Source organism: Nicotiana tomentosiformis, chromosome 4 (assembly GCF_000390325.3).
Source record: "Nicotiana tomentosiformis chromosome 4, ASM39032v3, whole genome shotgun sequence".
Classification (NCBI taxonomy): domain Eukaryota; kingdom Viridiplantae; phylum Streptophyta; class Magnoliopsida; order Solanales; family Solanaceae; genus Nicotiana; species Nicotiana tomentosiformis.
In genome coordinates, this window is record NC_090815.1 from 52270408 (window position 1) to 52292261 (window position 21854).

Consider the following 21854-nt stretch of genomic DNA (forward strand, 5'->3'; position numbering starts at 1 on the left):
GGAACACACCATAAATCTAAGTATATTGGGAGAAAATTGCAGTTACATTTGACCCAAAGTTTCAGTAAAACTTATGAATGTAACTTGTGATGACTTTCATCGACTTTTGTTCCACAACTCGCTTGACTTAAAAACATAACACACGGATGTAATACGACTAATATAAATCATAACATAATCTCTTTATCATGTTAATCACCCTAGTCTCACCCCAAAGGTACATGTTATAACATTCCCAACTTGTCGACTTTCGATGAAACATTGTTTTATTTAATTGCTTTAGCTTCTGAACTGTCCAACCCTCTTTGTACTTGTTGTTCATGATCTTCAATATTTGTAACCTCAGAGGTAACATGATTAACTTACTTTATATACTTTTAAATATTATCTCATTTTTTTGTCCTACATTAGTTTGCTTACGACGCATTTTTACATACGAAAATATAGGGTGTAACAACTATTCCCATCTAGCTCCCCGGCTTTGGTTGCTTGGCTTGGATAGAACAAGCGCTTAGTAAGCAGCAGTCTAACGACCCCCTTGTATAGGTTGGAGCTATCTAATTATTAGAGAAAGGAGAATGTATTTCATCTTGCTGACTAGTGTTGCAGTTGGTGAGAGGACCCAGCCAACATAGAAAGAGAGGGATTGTGCACAAAAGGTGTTTTTGTGTTTATTCATATATCAATATCACTACATGAAGGGTTTTGTGCTTGATAGAAAGTGAAGATATGAAGAAGGGTGTTTTTGTACTAGCTATTATATAATGTTTTGGAGGATGAGAGTAAACACACGGAGGGTGATGTCGTGCCATTTGTTGATTTCATTGTTCTTTATTTGCTATTCGGATTGAGGACTTGGCTTTGTGGCTTCATAATTTACTTTTGAAAGGTTGTTCAGAGTTGTTGTAATATCATGAGTTGTGGTTTGCTAAATGACGTTTTCCTTTACTTTCTCATTTTATGTCCCTTTTACATACGTACTTATTATCTATCTCGCATGTTGTTATCCTATTACTATACTTGATACTTTACTTGCCATCTCGTTATTTCTTCATATTTAACTACATAGGTTATTTGTTGTTGTCTTGTCTTAGCCTCGTCACTACCTCGTCGGGGTTAGGCTCGACACTTATGGAATACATTTGGTCGGTTGTACTACACATCTGCACTTCTTGTGCAGATTTGGACATTGTTACCAGCGGAGTCCCGAGAAGTGCTTAGCGGATACCAGATAGATGACTTAAGGTAGAGCTACATACTGTTCGCAGGCCTTAGAGTCATCTTCCTATTTCTGTATTACTGTTTCCACTTTCTAGAGTTAGATGTTAGAATTGATATTAGAGTTATCATGTATACTTCTGAGTTATATTCTACTACGTTATCATTTTGGCTGTTATTTGGTAGTTTTATTTCTCTCGTATTCTTTGTTATGTGTTCGCTTGCCTAGCAAGCAGTGTTAGGCACTGTCTTGACCCAGCAGTTTCAAATTTTTGGTCGTGACAAAGTATGTTGCCTAATCTTGTTGTGAGAGAAAAACCATTAGGATATGACCTTATTGGTCTAATTGGAATGTGTGAGAAATGACGTATATGCGAGGTGATGAACATATATGCGGGTGCTATGTATAATTAATGACTAGAGTAATCTTTAGGTTGCTTCATGCCTTGTTTTGGATATTGTGCTTCCTTCTATCATATTTTATAAGTTTGTATGACTATGTAATTTCTCAAATTATGCTAAGATCATGTGTGAGTCTTGATTTCCTGTCTGAACATGATACTAATTATTGTATGGCGTACTCACCTAACCTGAGTTGTAGTTGTACAATTTGCAGATGTATACATATTAGCATACTATTTTATCAGTTGGTATCCGTTGTTTTTATACATGTATTCGTATATATTCTTTCTGTGTGATTGACTAAGCTGATAGCATGTGAGTGGTCCGTGTAGGTTTGTAGGTTGAGTTATAATAGCACGTGAGTTATGTGTGCGGTTGTTATGGGTATGGCACGTGAGTAATTCATGCGGTGATTATGATTATGGCACGTGAGTTGTCCGTGAACCATGTGGATAAGGTTCCGCCCCCCTTAGGGTCACCCTCTCATTTTTCTCTCTTAATGACATAAATGCGGATTATGTAAAACTGATCAGTGGTTGGAATTTGCGTATCTTCTCTATATGCAAGCTTCTCTGATGAATATATGACTTTTACTACATATCTTCTCTATATTCTATCTATGTAATGTATACATGCCTTTTATGCATATCCTCTCTATATGTTGCTTTACTTGTTGATATGATTTATGGTGCATATCTTCTCTATATGTCAACCTAGGTAACTTGGCTTGCTTATTTTTGCATATATTCTCTATATGCAACTGTTGATGAATTAATGATGTTAGGCGCATATCTTCTCTATATGTTGAGTTGTTAAACTAGTATGAAACATGTGCATATCTTCTCTATGTGCAATTGTATGATTTATTGATATAAAATGTGTATCTTCTCTATATGCTGAACTGTTAGTTTGGTTACAATGCTTGTGCATATTTTCTCAATGTGCACTGATGGCCCTACATGTACTTCATTCATAGACTTCGACATTGTTGTTGTGTAAATGTATATTTTATTGCGTTGTACAGGTTAACTGAAGTGAGTATCTTTTGACTTAAATCCTCATTAGTACTTCACCGAAGTTAATGTTGATGCTTACTGATTACATGGTCTTAGTTTACTCATACTACAATTCTGCACCTTGTATGCAGATCTTGGAGCTGAGCTGCTGTGGATGATGAACAAAATCATTGAAATTGTATCAGGGATGCAGATTAAGCTACTACTTATTCATCATAGTTTAGGACATATAATTATGTTTATATATATACCTTAAATAGATGCTATATTTATTTTTCAACCAGAGTTGTATTCTTAATCATAGTCACTCATGACTCGTACTATTAATACTTTGGATATTGTATGGAATTCAGCCATCTTATTTATTGATTATAGACGATCTTTTATTCGAGTTGTGTTATTTGTGGTTCGGCTTACCAAGAAGGTTAGGCTAGGTGCTATCACGACTTGGTGGGATTTTGGGTTATGACAAGTTCGTATTAGAGCGATAGGTTCATAGGTTATACGAGTCATGAGCAAGTTTCTAGTAGAGTGTTGTTGTCACGACCCCAATCTCCCACCGTAGGATGTCGTGATGGTACCTAGTCTCTAAGACTAGGTAAGCCTTGTATACATGAAGAGGTAGCAGAAATAACAACAGAACTTCAAATTTAAACCATTTAGCTACCATAATAGAACACAACAATAGTGCTGACATTAATTCCCAAAATCCGGTGAGACTGAGTCATAAGCTCTACACGAATATAATGTAAAATCCCTAATACAACACTGCCTAAATCAAGAGTAACCAATAGAGAAAAAACAAGGACAGACGGTGACTCCTAAGCCTGCGGATGCCAAGCAGGTATACCTTAAAGTTTTCGAGATATATAGCTAACTCATTAATGCCTAGCCTGATATCAGGTACCTGTATTTGCATAAAAAGATGTGCAAAATAGTAGAATGAGTACACCATAGCGGTACCCAATAAGTATCAAGCCTAAACTCGATAGAATAGTGACTAGGCCAGGTCAAGATACCTATTAGGATAAGAAAAAGAAGCTGAACAAGTATAATACAGTTTAAGAATGGAAACGAGGAAGAAAAGGAAATAAAGAAATGCAACAAGATAGACTACAACTGCATTTAAAGCAATAAATGAAACAAGGGAGAAACAAATAATAAGAATACCAAGAAAACAATGCTAACAATTACAAGTGAGGTAAATGAGAGATAATAAACAAGAATCATAACCGAGGTACCGCCTCGTAATATCATTTTACAATCACAATCATAATCTTTCCTTATACCGCCTCGTAATCTCATTTCACAATCACAATCACAATCTTTCCTTATACCACCTCATGAGTCTTACATTTAGATAGTTTTAAAAATAGTTTTTCTAAAATAGCTACACGCACTTTAGCCCAACTTATGTCGCTGCGTGGCTTCAAGTAATTCCCTTACTAGAAACACACAAATAAATCCCACCGTATGCCGCCTCATGCAAATTAACCCCTATCCTTATACCGCTGTATGCGCATCAATATCACAACATAATCACAACTCGCACCACAAGTGCCCGTATGCCACAACTTGCCAAAAGAACCAATAATACCAATATTATTTCTCAACAAATAGCCCATGGCTCAACCACAATGTGTACAAGAATCTCAACAATAGCATACTGAAAGTTAATAGCTCAACAAGAATGGTATTTCAATAATTAACAACTTTGCCTCAATATGATCACGACTTTTACAACTTCAACACCAATAATTCAATAAGAAGCTATTTCATGAAAACAACAACTTCAAGTAAACAATTCAACAAATAAAGAAGTAACAGACAATAGAGAAGACAATAAACTCAACTAAAACATATAAGAGCAAATAACAAGTAAAAGGTGAAATAAGTGTTAACAATGTTAAATAAGGCATTTGAGGGTAGATTAATGCATGTAAGGGTGGACTAACAATGAAAAATATAATCTGCTATGACAATTGAATCAAAGGCATGAAAAGAGTCTAAATAGCCCTAACTGGTCAAATACAAAATATAGCCCGTGTACCCACTCGTCACCTTGCATACACGGCTTTCACATGTCACAAATAGTGCGATCAATCCAAATCCTAAGGGGTAGTTCCCTCACACAAAGTTAGGCAAGATACATACCTCAAACAAGCTTACTCAATCCACTAGTAAGCCTATTCCATGAATATCCAACTCCGAACGGCTCGAATCTAGCCAAAATAACTTTATACCATAAATACAAACCATAGAAAACTATTCCGGATAATAAAGTTGCAATCTTTAAAGAAAATCAAAAAGTCAACTCAAAAGTCAACCTTGGGCTCGCGCCTCGAAACATGACGAAACTTACAAAATCCGAATACTTATTCAATAACGAGTCAAAACATACTAAAATTATTTAATTCCGACCTCAAATCGACCTTGAAATCCTCAAAACACTAATTTTTCCAACTCAAAACACTAATTAAATGATAAAAATAATGATGGATTCATTTATAATTGTCAAATCTGAGTTAAAATCACTTACCCCGATTAAATCCTTGAAAATCACTTCCAACATTTTCCAAAACCGAGGTCTCTCACTCAAACGATGGAAAATAGATTAAAACCCTTTATCTGCCCCTTTTTAGCCCAGTGATTTCGTTTTCTCAATGGACCAACAGCCACTTCTGCGGCTCTACACCTGCGGAAAACCCGTCGCAGGTGCGACTTCCACTTAAGCCCAGGCAAATCCACTTACGAGGACACAAATGTGCTTCTGTGCTTCCGCTCCTGCGGACATATGGGCGCTTCTGCGCACCCGCTCCGTTGGACACTGTTCGCTTTTATGACCCTAGGTCATTCTGTCCCTATCCGCATCTGCGACCAATCCTCCGTACCTGCGGACTCGCATATGTGGAAACCCCCTTGCATCTGCGGTCACAGCCCAACCTCTAGAACCTCGCTTATATGGCTCACAAGCCTCTTCTAATGTGCCGCACCTGCCGCCCAAAATGTGCAGGTGCGATTGAATCATATCCTTAGCTGGGCAGATTTTTTTCCTAAGTATCAAATGGTTCCGGATTCAATCCAAATCACATCGACGCCTAAAATCACATCAACAACATCGAATCTATTAATCACAACCTAATTCAAACCTATTGAATCTATGAACATTCAACTTTGAAAACTAACTCTGATTCATACCAAGCCAACTTCGATTGACCTCAAATTTTATACACAAGTCATAAATGACACGGACCTATTCTAACTTCTGAAATCAGAATCCGACCCCGATATCAATAAAGCCAACTCTCGGTCAAACTTCTCAACCTTCCAAACCATTAACTTTCTAAGATTCACCAATTCAAGCCAAAACGACATACAGATCTCCAAATCAATATCTGAACACGCTCCTAAGTTCAAAACCACAATACGAATCTATCAGAACCATGAAAACTTCACTCTAGAGTCATCTACACAAAAGTCAAACTCCGGTCAACTGTTTCAACTTAAGCTTCCAACCTTGGGACTAAGCATTCTTAATTCACTCCGATACTCACCCGAAACCAAAAAACCACCCCGACAAGTAACATAACCACAATATAACATATATGAGGCAATAAAAAGGGTAATGGGGCAAAAATAATCAAAATAACTAGACGGGTCGTTACATCCTCACCTCTTAAAAACGAGTATAGAGACATACCTGAAGTGGTAAAAAGATGAGGATAACGACAATGCATATCATGCTTTGTCTCCCAAGTCGCCTCCTCGACTGGGTGACCCTTCCACTGAAGCAATGTTCTTCAACCTCAACTTTCAAAACTGCCTGTCCAAGATGGCCACCAGCTTCTCAATATAAGACAAATCCTTGTCCAACTGGACTGAGCTGAAATCTAATACATGAGACGGATCACCGTGATACTTTTGGAGCATGAAAACATGAAACACTGAATAAACTACAGATAAAGTAGGTGGCAATGCAAGTGTGTAGGCCACCTCTCCTATTTTCTCAAGGATCTCGAAAGGGCTTATATACCTTGGGCTCAACTTTCCCTTCTTCCTAAACCTCATCACACCCTTCATGGGTGAAACCCGGATGAAAACCCTCTCTCCAACCATAAATGCTACATCACGAATATTCCAATCAGCATAACTCTTCAGCCTAAACTGTGTTGTATGAAGCCGATCCTGGATCAACTTGACCTTCTCCAAAGCATCTCGAACCAAATCTGCACCCAACAATCTAGCCTCACCTGGCTTAAAACAATTACTGAAGAATTACATCGCCTCCTATATAGGGCCTCAAAGGGAGCCATTTGAATGCTCGACTGGTAGCTGTTATTATAGGAAAACTACGCAAGCAGCAAGAACTGATCCCAAGAACCCCCGAAATCCATAACACATGAACAAAACATATCCTCAAAGATCTTAATGGTGCACTCGGACTATCCATCCATTTGTGGGTGAAATGTTGTATTCAACTCAACCACTTTGCCTAACTCACGTTGTACAGCTCTCCAGAAGTGCAATGTAAACTACGTGCCCCAGTCAGAGATGATGGATACCGGCACACCATGAAGTTGGACAATCTGGCAGATATATATCTGAGCTAGATGCTCTGAAGAGTAGGTAGTCACCACCAGAATGAAATGAGCGTGACTTGGTCAACCTATCCACAATCACCCATACAATGTCAAAATTCGTCTGAGTCCATGGGAGCCCAACAATGAAGTTCATGGTAACACGCTTCCATCTCCACTCAGAAATCTCAGGTCTCTGAAGCAACCCTCCTTGCATCTGGTGCTCACACTTTGCCTGCTAACAGTTGAGGCACCGAGCCACATACTCTACTATATATTTATTCATTCTCCTCCACCAATAGTACTGTGTCAAATCCTGATACATCTCAGTGGCACCCGGATGAATGGAGTACCGCAAACTGTGGGCCTCCTGAAGAATCAACTCACGTAACCCATCCATATTGGGCACACATAATCATCCCTGCATACGCAACATACTGTCATCTCCGATAGAAACCTCCTTGGCATCACAGTACTGTACCGTGTCCTTAAGGACAAGTAAATGGTCGCCATACTAATGCTCTCTGATGCGCTCATATAAATAAGACCGAGAAACCACACAAGAAAGAACCCGACTGGGCTCCAAAATATCCAATCTAACAAACTGATTGGCCAAAGCCTGAAAATCAATGGCTAGTGGCCTCTGTGCTGTCAGTAAATATGCCCAACTACACATACTCTCCGCCTTTCGACTCAAGGCATAGACCACCATATTGGCCTTCCTGGGATGATATAGAATAGTGATATCATAGTCCTTGAGCAACTCTAACCACCTCTGCGACCACAAATTAAGATCTTTCTATTTGAACAGATTCTGGAGACTCCGGCGGTCTGTATAGACCTCACATGGGACACCGTACAAATAGTGCCACCAAATCTTCAATGTATGAACAATAGCTGCCAATTCCAGGTCGTGGATAGGATAATTCTTCTCATGGACCTTTAGATGCCGAGATGCATAGGCAATCACCCTACCATTATGCATCAACATCGCACCAAGGCCAACATGTGACACATCACAATACATGATGTAAGACCCCGAACCCGTAGGCAACACCAAAGCAGTCTTGAGCTTCTGAAAGGTTGCCTCACACTCCTCAGACCGTCTAAAGGGAGCATTCTTCTGGGTAAATCTAGTCATAGGTGCAGCAATGGATTAAAAACCCTCTACAAAATAGCGATAATACCCGGCCAAACTAAGGAAACTCTGAATCTCAGTAGCTGAAGATAGTCTGGGCCAACTCTGCACTACTTCAATCTTCTTTGGATCTACCTTAATTCCCTCGCTTGACACCATATGATAAACTAATTCCACCCAATCAAGCCATGATTCGAGCGATGAATCCCGTGGATGCGTGTTATGTTTCACCCTATTAATATATGGCGCTTGTGTAATGACTTCGGTTTGACATTCCTCTATAGATATAGTGTGCAAATAAATTTGCTTGGTTGCTTCTTTATGGGTATTCGTGTGCTGGTAGAGCACTAGTCGTTCGATAAGACATGATATTTATTTAGGACTAAGACAGAGTAAGTGACTCTTGAGAAGGTTCTAATTGGTTCAAGAATTCAGTATGTGGTATCTAAAGATTTCCAGATCTGTGTGCGACTAATGATTTGAGATTTGCATTGTATTATGGAATAGACTTGGAATATTCTATATAATTTTCGGTTCAGCAGTGTAGTATTAGAGAGATGGAAGATACAACTTTAGATTCGTAGAAGATATATTCGGAGCAGGCACTTTGGTTTGATGTACTATTGGGATCACTTGGGATGAGTCTTGGTTACGGTTCATAGTGTATTGGGAAGAGTAGTGTTGCCTTGAAGGTGGGTCAAGAGAAATCGGAAGATGTTGAGTCAGCTTAGCAGTAGTTTGGATCAGCATAGTGATAAAAATGATCGGTTCCTTGGTAGGATAGGGACTTATCAGTGCTTTTCTATAAAGATTCTTAGGTTGACAGTCTGCTTGACTTGGTTGATTTAGAGGGATTCAGTTCTGATTGACTATTTATTTGCAAATGAGTTTTGAAGAGTTAACGATAGTCTTGACTATTGCACCCTATTTTGCACTAGTCAAAACAAAATACAACTAATGGTTCTTCTGAAGTTGAAAAAAGAGAGTTGTCACCTAATATTTTAATGTATATAAGGGTACCTATAGGTTTGTGAGATTATTATCCTAATGGTCTGCTAACCAGTGAGATTTGGGTAAGGGTTCTAGTTATTCTAAGTGGAAGGTGTTAGGCATCCCTTAAAATCCACGTGAGGTGGCTCCTTAAACTTAAGCTAGGTTTGGGGAAAGAAAAGTCTACATTCTGCTCAATCCGTTTTTAAAGTATGTGAAACATATTCTATGGCTTATCTGAAAATTCACTACTTTGAGAATATTGTGTATACACTTTGGAAAAAGAAAGACGTTATTTGTTTATGAGTTTATAAAAAATCACATTTTAAAATATATGTATACCTTAAGTGGAAAGCTGGATATGCCTTTGCCTTTGAAGAAAGTCAGTTATTTAAAAACTTATTGTTCTGAACATAGTTGTGTTTTTTGCCTTGAAGAAAAGGTTGTAACTTTGTAGAGTAAAAGACTATTTTGAAAATACACCTTAAGTTGAAATGGGTATACCTTATTAGTTGATGCGGGGAAGCCTTGTGTTTAAAACTTATTGAGGTTCATCATTTTGTAAAGTTGGCTATGTTTGGTTGTAGTTCTCGAATATAGCATCTTACATTACTTTCGCGATTTGATTTTCCAAAGAGAGTTTGCTTTTCCTTTTAAATCTGCCAAAGTCTAAACTGAAATTGTTAGTAATAATAAGATAAGACCTTTTGTTTGTTAAAAAATAAGTTTGAAATTAATAGTGATCAGACATTAGAGGAACTAAAGTGAGCAGGATTCCTAATTTAGCCTTTACCTACGAGTCATGGTTTGCCTATGTTCCTATAAAATTAAAGTATCAAAATATTCCAATAACAAAGTTGGTCATTTAGAGATATACATATGAATTGGAAAACAATAACGAATATTATTCAAAGTAAAAAAAGAGAGAAGATGGACTCTTTGACAATTGGGCTGGTAAGCTTAGCCAGGCCCAACAAGATTTAGATCAAAGCGGCAGACTCCAATATGATAAAAAGGGAGCAGTCTGGATTTGATTTTGGGATAGAGTCCAAAAGGAACTCAGCAGGCCCAATTCGAAACATGTACACAAAAATTAGAGGATAATTAGTGTATTTGAAGTATAGAACGAAATAAGATAAAGCTTATGATAAATAATAATAAAGATCTGAGGAATATGGTGAGGCCAATTTTATTTGTGCTAATCCTATGAGGATTAATAAAAGTTAATAACTAAAGGCTTTGAGCAAATCCTTGTTTATGGATAAGGATCCCCTTGTGGGCCCATGATATTTTAGAGTTCACAAGGGTCTCACGGACACCGAGCAGTGCCTGTGTCAAGGAGAGGTGCCTTAACCACAAACCAGATTTCCTCCCAAATACCATTAGTCACCTACTCTTAATCTTCCTCAAAGATTTAGGCACAAATAAAAGGATCAACTTAGTAATTTCACATTGCCAGGATACAAATAGTAGGTGTAAAGAGTCATGGTAAGCCTTTCAAAGGGTCAGACACAAAATAAATTCAACAACATTAAGCAAACAGAATACAGTAATTCATCATCAGGACACTAAAGCAACTCAAGGCACAACATTGACTTAGGGAAGTTCATATCAGAGTGTGGGGTATAAGGATACGACATTACAGATGGAATGGAGTCACTGTTGGGACATAATCAAACAAGATTAAAGAGTATATGTAATTGGTTACACATAGACATGCTTCATTACTCATATCTTTAGACCCAAAAGTGTTAACTGGCATGTATCCTACATTGATGATCCCAATCATTTGTTTTATTGGCTTCAATGTATCCTAAGTAGGTGCAGATCATAAGGAGAGTTCATAGATACTTCTAAAAGCTTCAGCATAGTTAAGAGCAAGCATACATCTCGTTAAGATCTTATCATTTTAACAGTTAGGACAATAGGGTCATCAATCAGGAAAGAGTTAATGTTAGTCTTGTTTAATCCTAATGGATTGACTATAACAATACAGAGTTCATCAAGCTTTCCGACTATCAGACTTAAACAACTTCACGTTAAGTCCTCTACAGGTAATGACACTAACAGGTATAAGACAATAGGTGATGATATTCACTTTAACTTGATAAGGCAAACATGTCACAATATACTAACACCTGGACATGCAGACCAGTTCACTAGCAAGACTTAGTGCATGATTCTGTGTACAGGTCATTATAATTTCACGGCTCGGGCTAACAGTTATCATTTAAGCAAGGATGGATCATTAGGGATAGTCTCTTATGGAGGATCACTCACTGAACATAAACCAATACACCATCATAAAAGATAAGGATTATCATAGGTTACACATCGATACAAGTATAAATCTCTTCAAGATAAGGTCGTTAAATACTTTATGGGCACAACAACACTAATACAATATGTATGAACCTAGGCAGAGAAGTTAGGAAGAGTCATCTAATTAACATAACAATAGGAACTTCATGTATATTTCATCACAGAACTCAAACAATCATGAGATGACATTCATTACATGAGTCAATCCCAACCAATTACATTCAGACATGAGAGTATGATTTCTAACATACTATCAGGGTTCATTATATGGTTTCTTTTATTTCCAATCATCATAAAAAGCACACAGAAATCACTATATCATAGTAGCATGAATAGGATGCTAATTATAGCCCAAACAAATCAACATGAGAACATGAGAAATGCCATAATTATGTTCCGAGGAGTAAGGAAAAACATCATAGAATCACATATATCAAGATGGCTTAGTGTCGGTAAATATTAATAGTATTTTCAAGAGAAGTTTAAAAAGTCTGATTTTATTCCATTTTGATCTTCACGATAATATATACAGAATCAATTACTTAACTAACAAATCACATACAATATTATCAGCATAGTATGTAATTCAATTAATCATGAATCTTAATAGGGTCTAAGGGTAACAACAGTACAGGTACACGGATCACTGAATGTGCAGAACAAGAAGGTTATCAACGATAAATTTATCAGCTAAGGTTATCAAAGCAGACAGGTTAATGAAAAGGCATGAAACGCATGGAGAACGCTTCATTAGGCCAGGACATGGCAACATAAATGTCAAAAGCAGGTGGATCAAGTTAATATTATTACTGAAAGTGCAAAATATTAGGGAGAGTTCAAGAACATGATTCAATTAGCTTAGCTGACATGATAATGCTTATATAATTGTTGTTTGACTAATAGAGGAGAGTTATACACAAAATTGAAACAAAAGTTGACTCAGCTAAGCATGGAGACTTAATAAGATCAATCATAATAATATCACTTAATATATAGTTCATTCCTACTGAACAGATAATAAATGATAGGATTCAATAGCACATATTTCATAATAGATTTAATACAACTTAACTTAACCAGAAGATTCCTAATTTAGCAGTGAAAATAGCATGCAAAGACAGGACATAACAAATACAACCTTACATTACTAATAGCTAACATAAAAAACAGAGAATCAACTAGGAAATCATTAAGAACACAAGACTATACAATTAATTCAAGGTAAAGAAAGGGGTCATTTTGCACTGACCTTCTATAGGGCAGCAAACCAAGCAAATGTTGATTCCTAGTTGTTTGAAACTACAAAGTCATAACAGTCCACTTAGAGTGATTGAACTCACCCAGAAATGAAAGAGGAAAATAAGAAGTTAGAGAAGAAACTACTGTAACCTAGATTTAGCAGAAGAAAATTAAACTTTTGATTTCTCATTGTATATGTGAGTGGTGTTAGTGTGTATTGATGTCTATCGATGTCTGTTAGATGAGAGCATTTAAGGCCATATTTATAGTGGCCTTCAATGCCATAGGGTTCCGATAGAATATAATTTTGTTAGTGAAAAGTGACGAATGGTTGATGATGATAGTAAGGCGGGTGAAAATAAGAAGAAAAAAGGGAAAAAACATCAAAGAACTTTTACCTGGGCACGAGGCTTGAGGAATCAGCCGTTGAGAATGAAGATCAATCGGCCAAAGCTCTAATATCCAGAGGTCACTGCGTTTGACCTTCGGACAAAATAATAATGATTTAAATCAGACATACATGTTCCGATTTGAGGGATGAAGGAAGAACAGATGACTTTCAATTGCATGATTTTAGGTCTAGGGTTTAATTTGGGAGTTTTGAATTGCATTGACGAAAATGAAAATGAATTGGCAGGATTCACGGATACAGAAATAGGATGGATGATTTAGGGTTGAATCATGTGACCTTGCACAAATTTGTGTAAGGTTTGATGGGGTTGATGGATGAGAGAAAAGAGAAGAAATTGGGAAAGAGGGGCGGCAGGTCAAGGAGCAAATGAGTAGGGTTTAGGGGTGTCTCTAAGATTAAGTTTGAGAGATGTAATCTCGGCCGTTGGATATTTGGAACAACGGCCCTAATATTTTAGAGATATGGATTACTAAGTTGGCTTTTTTTTGAAAAGAACGGTGGCCGTTGGATCTTTGTGACCCAACGGTTGAGGTGAGGTCAGGAAAAGGCTTTAAAACTAAAAGGAAAACAGAGATTGATTATGGACTGTTGATGGGTTAGATCAACGGTCAAAATCCTCTGTGTTTCTTTTATGAGTGTAGAGGACGAGTGACATAGCGTTACACCATTGGTTTGGATGGATTGACATGGATCGCCAACTTGGATGGCAGTGGTGGGTCTGGACCGAGTCAATGGTGGTTGGGCTTGTGCATTGGGCTATATTAGAATTTAAAACATACCACATTGAGTTTAATTAATCAATTGCAAGTGTATCCTTTTGAGGTTTTAACCCCTTTTAAAATCAACATAATTAGACTTAGTTAATCTTAATTAAATGCAATAACATATAATCATCACATATATTATTAATTACAGTAATTAGTTATTATAATAGTTCATTTGTTGAATTATGAAACTAATTTTTTCTAATTAAAGTAATAAAGACAATATAATTATAAATTAAAGACTAGTTAATTATTATTTATGAATATTTAATACCAAATTGCTATTAATTTAAAAATGTTAATTATTATTACATATTAAACTATATATATTTTAAGAAAATAGGTATTATTGATTTGATTTTTTTTTACTACATTTATTGTTAATTAATAAGCATAACTAATTTAATTTTAAAAGGGACAACCAAAATTGGTCGTCAACAGCCGCTCCTTTTTGACCGGAGACGATGAAGAGTTTGCGGACAAACAAATTGACTTCGTGACAAATTTTGCCTCAACTCTAGGCATGTATTTCAGAGGTGGTATATGGGATAGGGAAAGATCTTGAGTCGTGAGAATAGGGCCGAATTCTGGCATTGAATCGCCTACATACCTCGAGCTTAACAAGGATCTGGCCTCATGTAGTCCTGGAATGATGATTTAGAGAGAGTTGCGCTCGCAAAAATTGCCCTAGTATCATGTTATGATGATACTGCAAGACAGTAAAACTTTGGAACGTAGTGACTTCTTAATTGTAGCTTGATTGTATGATTTGAAAGACTTGACATTTTTGGCTCGCTTATGAGTTTGTTCACCCTCATAGGAGTGTAACTTGGTTTGCTGCTTAGAAGAAGTTCCACGTTGTAATGTTTTAACCAGCAAAAAAGGAAGATACACACATACCCATATATCGTAATACAAATACGTTAAAATATGATGTAAATATGAAGGAATGATGATGCATGGTTGCCAGTGTAAGTCCCCATAAAATTTTGCCTAAAACTCTGGGGTTTCGTGGTGCCCAAGTAGGCTTATGAGTTGACAAATGTAGAGATTCTTCGCGGCGAGTAAAGGAAAATTTGGCAGAAAAAGACATTCCTGTGGCCCAGTATGCGACCGCAGAATCACTATGCGGGCCGTAGAATGACCGCAGAGTGAAGCAGAAAACTGGGCAAGTTTGGATGATATTGTGCGGTCCACTATGCGATCGCAAAACCATTTTGCGGGCCACACATCGACCGCAGAACCAACATGAAAATTTCTGAAGGGAAGTTCTACGGTGTATTATGTCACCGCAGAACAGGTCTGCGGATCGCATACTGGTCATAGAGTGGGGAAGCCTTGCCCAGTTCCAGAGGGCCAATTGTGCGGCCGATTTGTGGACCGCATATCCATTATGCGGTCACTTTGCGACCGCATGTTGTGTTTCGGAGCTTCATTTTTCTGGTTTTATAAAGCCGACCCCATTCTTATAAAACAATGTTAAGGGTCATTTTAGAAGGTTTAAACTTACATTTTTAGAGAGAGGGGAAGGTGGTCTAGAGTGAGAATAGGAGTTCTAAGTCATTTGTTCATCAATCTTTACTCAAACCTTGAATATTTCTCTAGGGTAACTCATAAGGTCTTCAACGAAAAGGTAAGATTCTACACCCTAATCCTTAATTTCGAAATTTAACTAAAAATAGGTAATTAGTAAAGCATTTATTGGGTGTGGGAGATGTATATTTTACATGCATGTACTATCTAGGGTAGAGGAGAGATTGTTGAGCCCTTCTGGGTTAACTTTGGGTAGTGGGATGAAAGAATCCACCATAGGAGGACCTTGAAACCTTAATGCACACCTAGTGTTTGATAAAATGCTCAAGTGAGCTGGACCTATGAACTCATTCCTAATTTGTGTTTAATTTTGCTATATCTCTAAATAGATCGAAGTGGCTAGGATTTTTGGAATATTGTAGTAAATTAAAAAGCTCGAGGCAAGGTATGCTGGCTAAACTCTTCTCTTAGAATTGAACCTCGCGATGTCCTTGTAAGTCTCGTGATGCTCTTTATAAATTGAATTTTTTTTCAAATAAGCCTTGTGTCGAAATAATTATGCGTTCAATATGTATTACAAAGATTCTTGTTATGTTGACTTAATGTTTGAGAACGTTGTTTAAGCATGGGCTATGTGTTACTATGTAATGATTTAAAAGCGTGAATTTTTATGAAAGCTATCATGTCAATTGTGTAAGAAGTCATAGGTGCCTAAGACTCTAAAATTGATTAAGTATGTGTGTAAAGTCTTAATTTGAAAGGCCTTGTTGTTGATTATCCATGATAAAGATTGAAAGTGAAATAGTGAGCATGAATTATGAAATACGTCCAACGTGCCAAGAATGATACTGTGTTATGGCCAATGATGCCAATTAAATGAATGAAATGTAAAAGAATATGAATTTAGTGGTAAGTACTTTTAATAATAAATGCCTTGGGAGTATCATTTAGCCACCGAGGAAGGGTAGGTCGGAACAACCTAACCCCGAAACTACACGTGCCGGTGTAGGAGTGAATGTGGGGCAAATCCTCGTGTTAATGTGATGAGACTGTTTCCCCTTAAATGGGATGAGATTATTGCTAGCGAGATATGATGTGATGTAAACCCACACGACATTGTGGTGAGATGGCTTAGCCGATCGGGCTGATATCGGATGCCATGTCTCGCACATTGTGGTATTGTGAGTGTACGTCTCGGGGTGAGACGGCATAGCCGGTCGGGCTGATATCGGACTCCATGTTAAAACACAGTGGTGTATCGGTGCTAAAGATCTCCCAACTTATATTATCGAATCCTATTTGAAATTTATCTTTCCCTTGACTTGACACCTTGATACTGTTTGAGTCTCTTATTGATTTCATGTTTTATTCTCCGTTAACTGTTGCTCGTTCTATTGAGAGGATGTTTAGTTTTACATACTAGTACTATTCCATATGTACTAACGTCTCTTTTGCCGGGGGCGCTGCATCTTTAATCGATGCAAGTGGTTCCATAGCAGGTGCCATTGACCAGTGATAGCAGCATACCCTCTCCTCTGCTTATTTGGTGAGCCCCACTTCATCTCGGGGTCCTATGTCTTTTATCCTTTGTACATAGCGTTTTGAGGTATAGCAGGGGCCTTGTTGCCGGCACTGTCATAACACTCTTTTGTTTTTGTTAGAGGCTCCATAGACATAGTGTGGGTTGTATCTATTTTTAAACTATAAATGTTGTAATCGTATCACTTGTTCCACTCTAGCTATGATTGTACAGTATACTGTTTTGAAGACTTGTTAATGATGTGACTAACGGTAATGAATTGGTATTGTACACATGATCTTTTTATGGTCTAATTAACGAAAATATGTATTATCTTTATTCATAAGTGAGTTTGGGTAGAAAGTATCTAACAGGCTTGCTTGACCGGGTTCACTCGGTTGAGCACCGGTCGCGCTCCCCGAGTTCGGGGCGTGACAGCCGGCTAGCCGTTATTTGGGGTCTTGGGTCGATGGGAAGTTTGAATCTGAAGTCTCCGAGCTCTAGAGTATTATTTTGGTTGTTGGGGATGGGCTTTTGAATCTGACATGATTGTTATCTAGGTTGTGTACCTTTCCGCCGGTGTCGGACCATTTGAATCTCCACGTGATGGGAGTATTCGATTTTTAATTTCATTGTGATAGGAATATTCGATTTGACTTTCAATCTCCATGCCATGGGAGTATCTCCATGCGATGGGAGTAGTTAACTTTGAATTTAAAATCTGCGCACGATAGGAATATGTTCACATGATGGGAGTATTTGATTTTGAATGTAAAATGCATGTAAGTGCATAAGTAGAACGTCAAAACATTCATCGTAAAGCAATGAAGTAAATGAGCATGCCCAGGAGATACTCTTGACTGCAAAATTAATTTTCGGTCGTCGATCGGCGAAACATGTGATGAGATTGAATGGTCAATACTTCGCTTAGAAAAGTTGGCGACGAGGTTTGAAACTATCTACTTTGAATTTCCGAGGCTGCAGAGTGACAGTGCAATATGTGTAAAGTGTTCCGATTAGCATAACAGACGATGCGATATGTACAAGGTGCTCTTGTTGGCTAAGCAAATGGCTTAATATGTACAAAATGATCCGATTGTCTAAGCATGTGGCATGCTATGTACATAATGTTCCGGTTAGCTGAGCAGACAACTTGATATGTACAAAATGCTCCAATTGGTAAAGCAGACGGTTTGATATATACATGATGCTCTGAGGGCATCGAAGGCCTAGCTCCAGAATACTTGCAATGAATTTGAAGTTAATCCTTAACTATATGAGAAAATGGATTGAGTATAAAGGTGAGATATGGGCTCGTGAAATTGTAGCGGGCCCAGCATTAATTCCGGTGCATTCTGGTATCCTTTGATTCCTGTCAATCCTACGCGCAAAGAAAATTCTTAGTAGGGGAGGGGCATTGATTTTTGTTGATCATAGACCTGGCCTTGCCCCGGATCTAGTGGTTTATACCACAGTTCGGTAGTGGAAGAGTAGAATTTCTCAAAAGCTATTTTGAAAAATCTTTCATGTTTATGTCTCTACCTTGCTGATGACGATTTCCTGGATATGCCCCTGATGACGTAGCTTCTTGCCATCATGAGCATGTCCTAATCTAAGCAATGCACTACAAAGGCTTTCCTTGGGTTATGATCAAACCTTTTCAGGTTGCCTATGTGTCCGTGCGGAATCAGGTTTCAACGTAGTACGAGGATAATGAGATGATAGATGGTAAAATGAGATGGAATGACCGAGCATGACTCAGGCAGCCTACATATCCAAATGGAATCAGGTCAAAACGTAGTTTGATTACAATATATGCAAAAATGGTAGAATTTGAATAGTTATGACTGAGTCCGAGTCAAACTGCCTATGTATACAAACAGAATCAGACCAAAATGTAGTTCGATTATAATGGATGACTGAATTCGATGTGGAATGCCTACATATTCCTACCAAAGGAAATCAAGTTATGGCGTAGTTCCGAATACATGAAAAATAACATTTGGGTTTTCAATTACAAGATTGGGACCGGACCCTACGTGGGTTGCCTACATATACCACCGTGAGAAGTCATGTCGGGCGTAGTTTTGTTACAACACCTAAATGTATTGTCTTTATATGTAGTATCTCTTGATTGTATATGAATTGATGGGCTTCATGTTGATTCTGCCGTCCATTTCCGCTAGCATTAATGCTCTTCCCGACAATACTCGATGGACCACATAAGGACCTTGCCAATTTGGTGCCAACTTCCCTTTCGCCTCTTCTTGATGGGGGAATATCTTCTTCAAAACTAGTTGCCCCAGGGTGAACTGTCGAGGTTTCACTTTCCTATTGAATGAGTTGGCCATCCTATTCAGATAAATCTGACAATGACACACCGTGTCCATACTCTTTTCATCAATGAGCATGAGTTGTTCTTGCCATACATATCCATTCTGCATCATCTAATCTAGCTTCTTGGATAATTCTCTAAGACGGTATCTCGACCTCTGCGGGTATCACAGCTTCTGTGCCATATACCACATATATGGCATTTTCCCAGTAGATTTCCTCAAGGTAGTGCGGTTACCAAGTAGGGAAAATGATGATTTCTCATGCCACTGTCTATTATTGTCCACTATCTTCCGCAAAATCCTCTTGGTGTTTTTGTTTGCTACTTTGACTGCTCCATTAATTTGTAGCCTGTAGGTTGTGGAATTACGGTGGGCGATTTTGAACTTCTCACGAATTTCCCTAATGAGATCGCTGTTGAGATTGGTTGCGTTGTCAGTTATGATTGACTCTAGAATCCCAAATCTGTAGACTATGATGTTACGAACGAAATATGCCACTACTTTCTTTGTGACAACCCTGTATGTGGAAGCTTCGACCCATTTGGTGAAATAATCGATGTCTACCAAGATAAAATGATGCCCATTTGATGCGGACAGTTCTATAGGTCCAATCACATCCATGCCCCGAGCGTCAAATGGCCAAGGAGAACCTATGACATTTAACTCGCTTGGCAAAACCCGGATGAAATCCCCGTGGATCTGACATTAGTGAGGTTTCTGAACATAGAGAATCCCTTTCCATTGGCTAGAGTGAAATCATTCATTTGGGGCCCGCACGTTTCTGCATGTACTTCTTCCAATAATTTTGTTGCCTTTTACGCATCTACACACCTTAACAGACCCATGTTAAAGGTCCTCTTATATAGGACTTACCCGTTAAAGAAAACGTTATTTGCTAGTCTCCTAGATGCTTGCTTCTGACCGTTAGTGGCTCCCTTTTGATATTCTCTTGCTTCGAGAAGCCTTTTGATGTTATGGTACCAAGGCTTGCGGTATGGCTCTTCATCTACGTAGAAACAGTATGCATGTTGATCTCGAACCTCTATCTCGATGGGGTAGATGTAATTAATGTTTGTATGCTGGATCATGGATAACAGAGTTGCGAGAGCATCGAAAAACACATTCTGATTTCTAGGGATATGCTTGCACTCGATCTTGGTGAACTTCTTACACGACTCCTTTACATAGTGCAGGTACATAAGGATCATGACATTCTTGGTAGTCCATTCGCCTTGAACTTGGTGGATCAGCAGATCAGAATCCTCTATGACTAAAAGTTCCTTAATGTTCATGTCGATCGAAATCCTAATCCTAAGGATACATGCCTCGTATTCTGCCATATTATTTATACAAGGGAACTTTATCTTCACTGAAGCCAGATAATGTTGTCTCGACTAAGAAATTAGGACTACCCCAATTCCTACTCCCTTAAAATTTGCAGCTCCATTGAAAAACATTATCCACCCTAGGTATGACTCCGAAATGTCCTCTCCAGCAAATAACATCTCTTCATCTAGGAAGTACGTAGTAAGTGGCTCATAATCTTTGTCCATTGGGTTCTCTGCAAGATGATCGGCCAGTGCTTGTCCCTTGATAGCTTTATGCATTATGTACACAATGTCGAACTCACTGAGGAGGATCTTCCATTTCGCTAACTTTCCCATAGGCATCGGTTTTTGAAAGATGTACTCGAGCGGGTCGAGTCGGGATATCAAATATGTGGTATATGTCGACAAGTAATGTCTTAACATCTGAGCAATCCAGGTCAAAGCGCAACGCCGGTCCGCTTTAATAAAGTGTATCTAGCTTCGTATGGCGTGAACTTCTTGCATAGGTAATAAATAGCTTCCTCCTTCTTTCCAATGTCACCGTGTTGTCCCAACAGGCATCCGAATGCATTATCAAAGACGGACAAGTATAGTAATAGAGATTTCCCGAGTTCAAGAGGAACTGGCACTGGTGGACTCGATAAATACTGTTTGATTCTGTCGAAAGCTTTCTAACATTCCTTTGTCCACTTTGCTGTAGCATCTTTCTTCAATTATTTGAAAATTGGCTTGCAGATTATTGTTGACTGGGCTCTGAATGAGGAACATCATCACGTGTTTCTTATTTTTAGGAGGAGGTAAGTCTCGAATGGCCTTGGAGGGGTCCAACTCTATCCCCTTTCTACTGACGATGAAACCTAATAGTTTTCTTGCGGGACTCCAAATACACACTTTACAGGGTTCAACCTCAAACTATACCTCCGCAACCATTCAAAGAACATCTTCAAATCACCCAAATGATCCGCACTCTTCCGAGATTTATGGATGATGTCATCCACATATACTTCGATCTCCTTGAGGATCATGTTATGAAAGAGAGTCGTCATGGCCCTCATGTAGG

At 38.2% G+C, this 21854-nt stretch overlaps 3 protein-coding genes across 3 annotated transcripts; all 3 read right to left on the bottom strand.

Annotated features, from left to right (window-relative positions):
• Positions 1 to 6449: 6449 nt before the first annotated feature.
• LOC138909671 (uncharacterized) lies at positions 6450 to 7430 on the bottom strand. The gene is made up of 2 exons (XM_070200882.1): positions 7199 to 7430; positions 6450 to 6862 (listed from the first exon to the last, which is right to left on the bottom strand). Exons 1-2 carry the CDS (start codon positions 7428 to 7430, stop codon positions 6450 to 6452), a joined length of 645 nt encoding a protein of 214 aa, XP_070056983.1.
• Positions 7431 to 19244: 11814 nt separating this feature from the next.
• Positions 19245 to 19574, bottom strand: LOC138909672 (uncharacterized). Its single transcript, XM_070200883.1, has one exon. The coding sequence runs from the start codon at positions 19572 to 19574 to the stop codon at positions 19245 to 19247; it is 330 nt and encodes a 109-aa protein (XP_070056984.1).
• Positions 19575 to 19631: 57 nt separating this feature from the next.
• LOC138909673 (uncharacterized) lies at positions 19632 to 20806 on the bottom strand. The gene is made up of 2 exons (XM_070200884.1): positions 20340 to 20806; positions 19632 to 19878 (listed from the first exon to the last, which is right to left on the bottom strand). Exons 1-2 carry the CDS (start codon positions 20804 to 20806, stop codon positions 19632 to 19634), a joined length of 714 nt encoding a protein of 237 aa, XP_070056985.1.
• Between the last annotated feature and the right edge of the window lie 1048 nt (positions 20807 to 21854).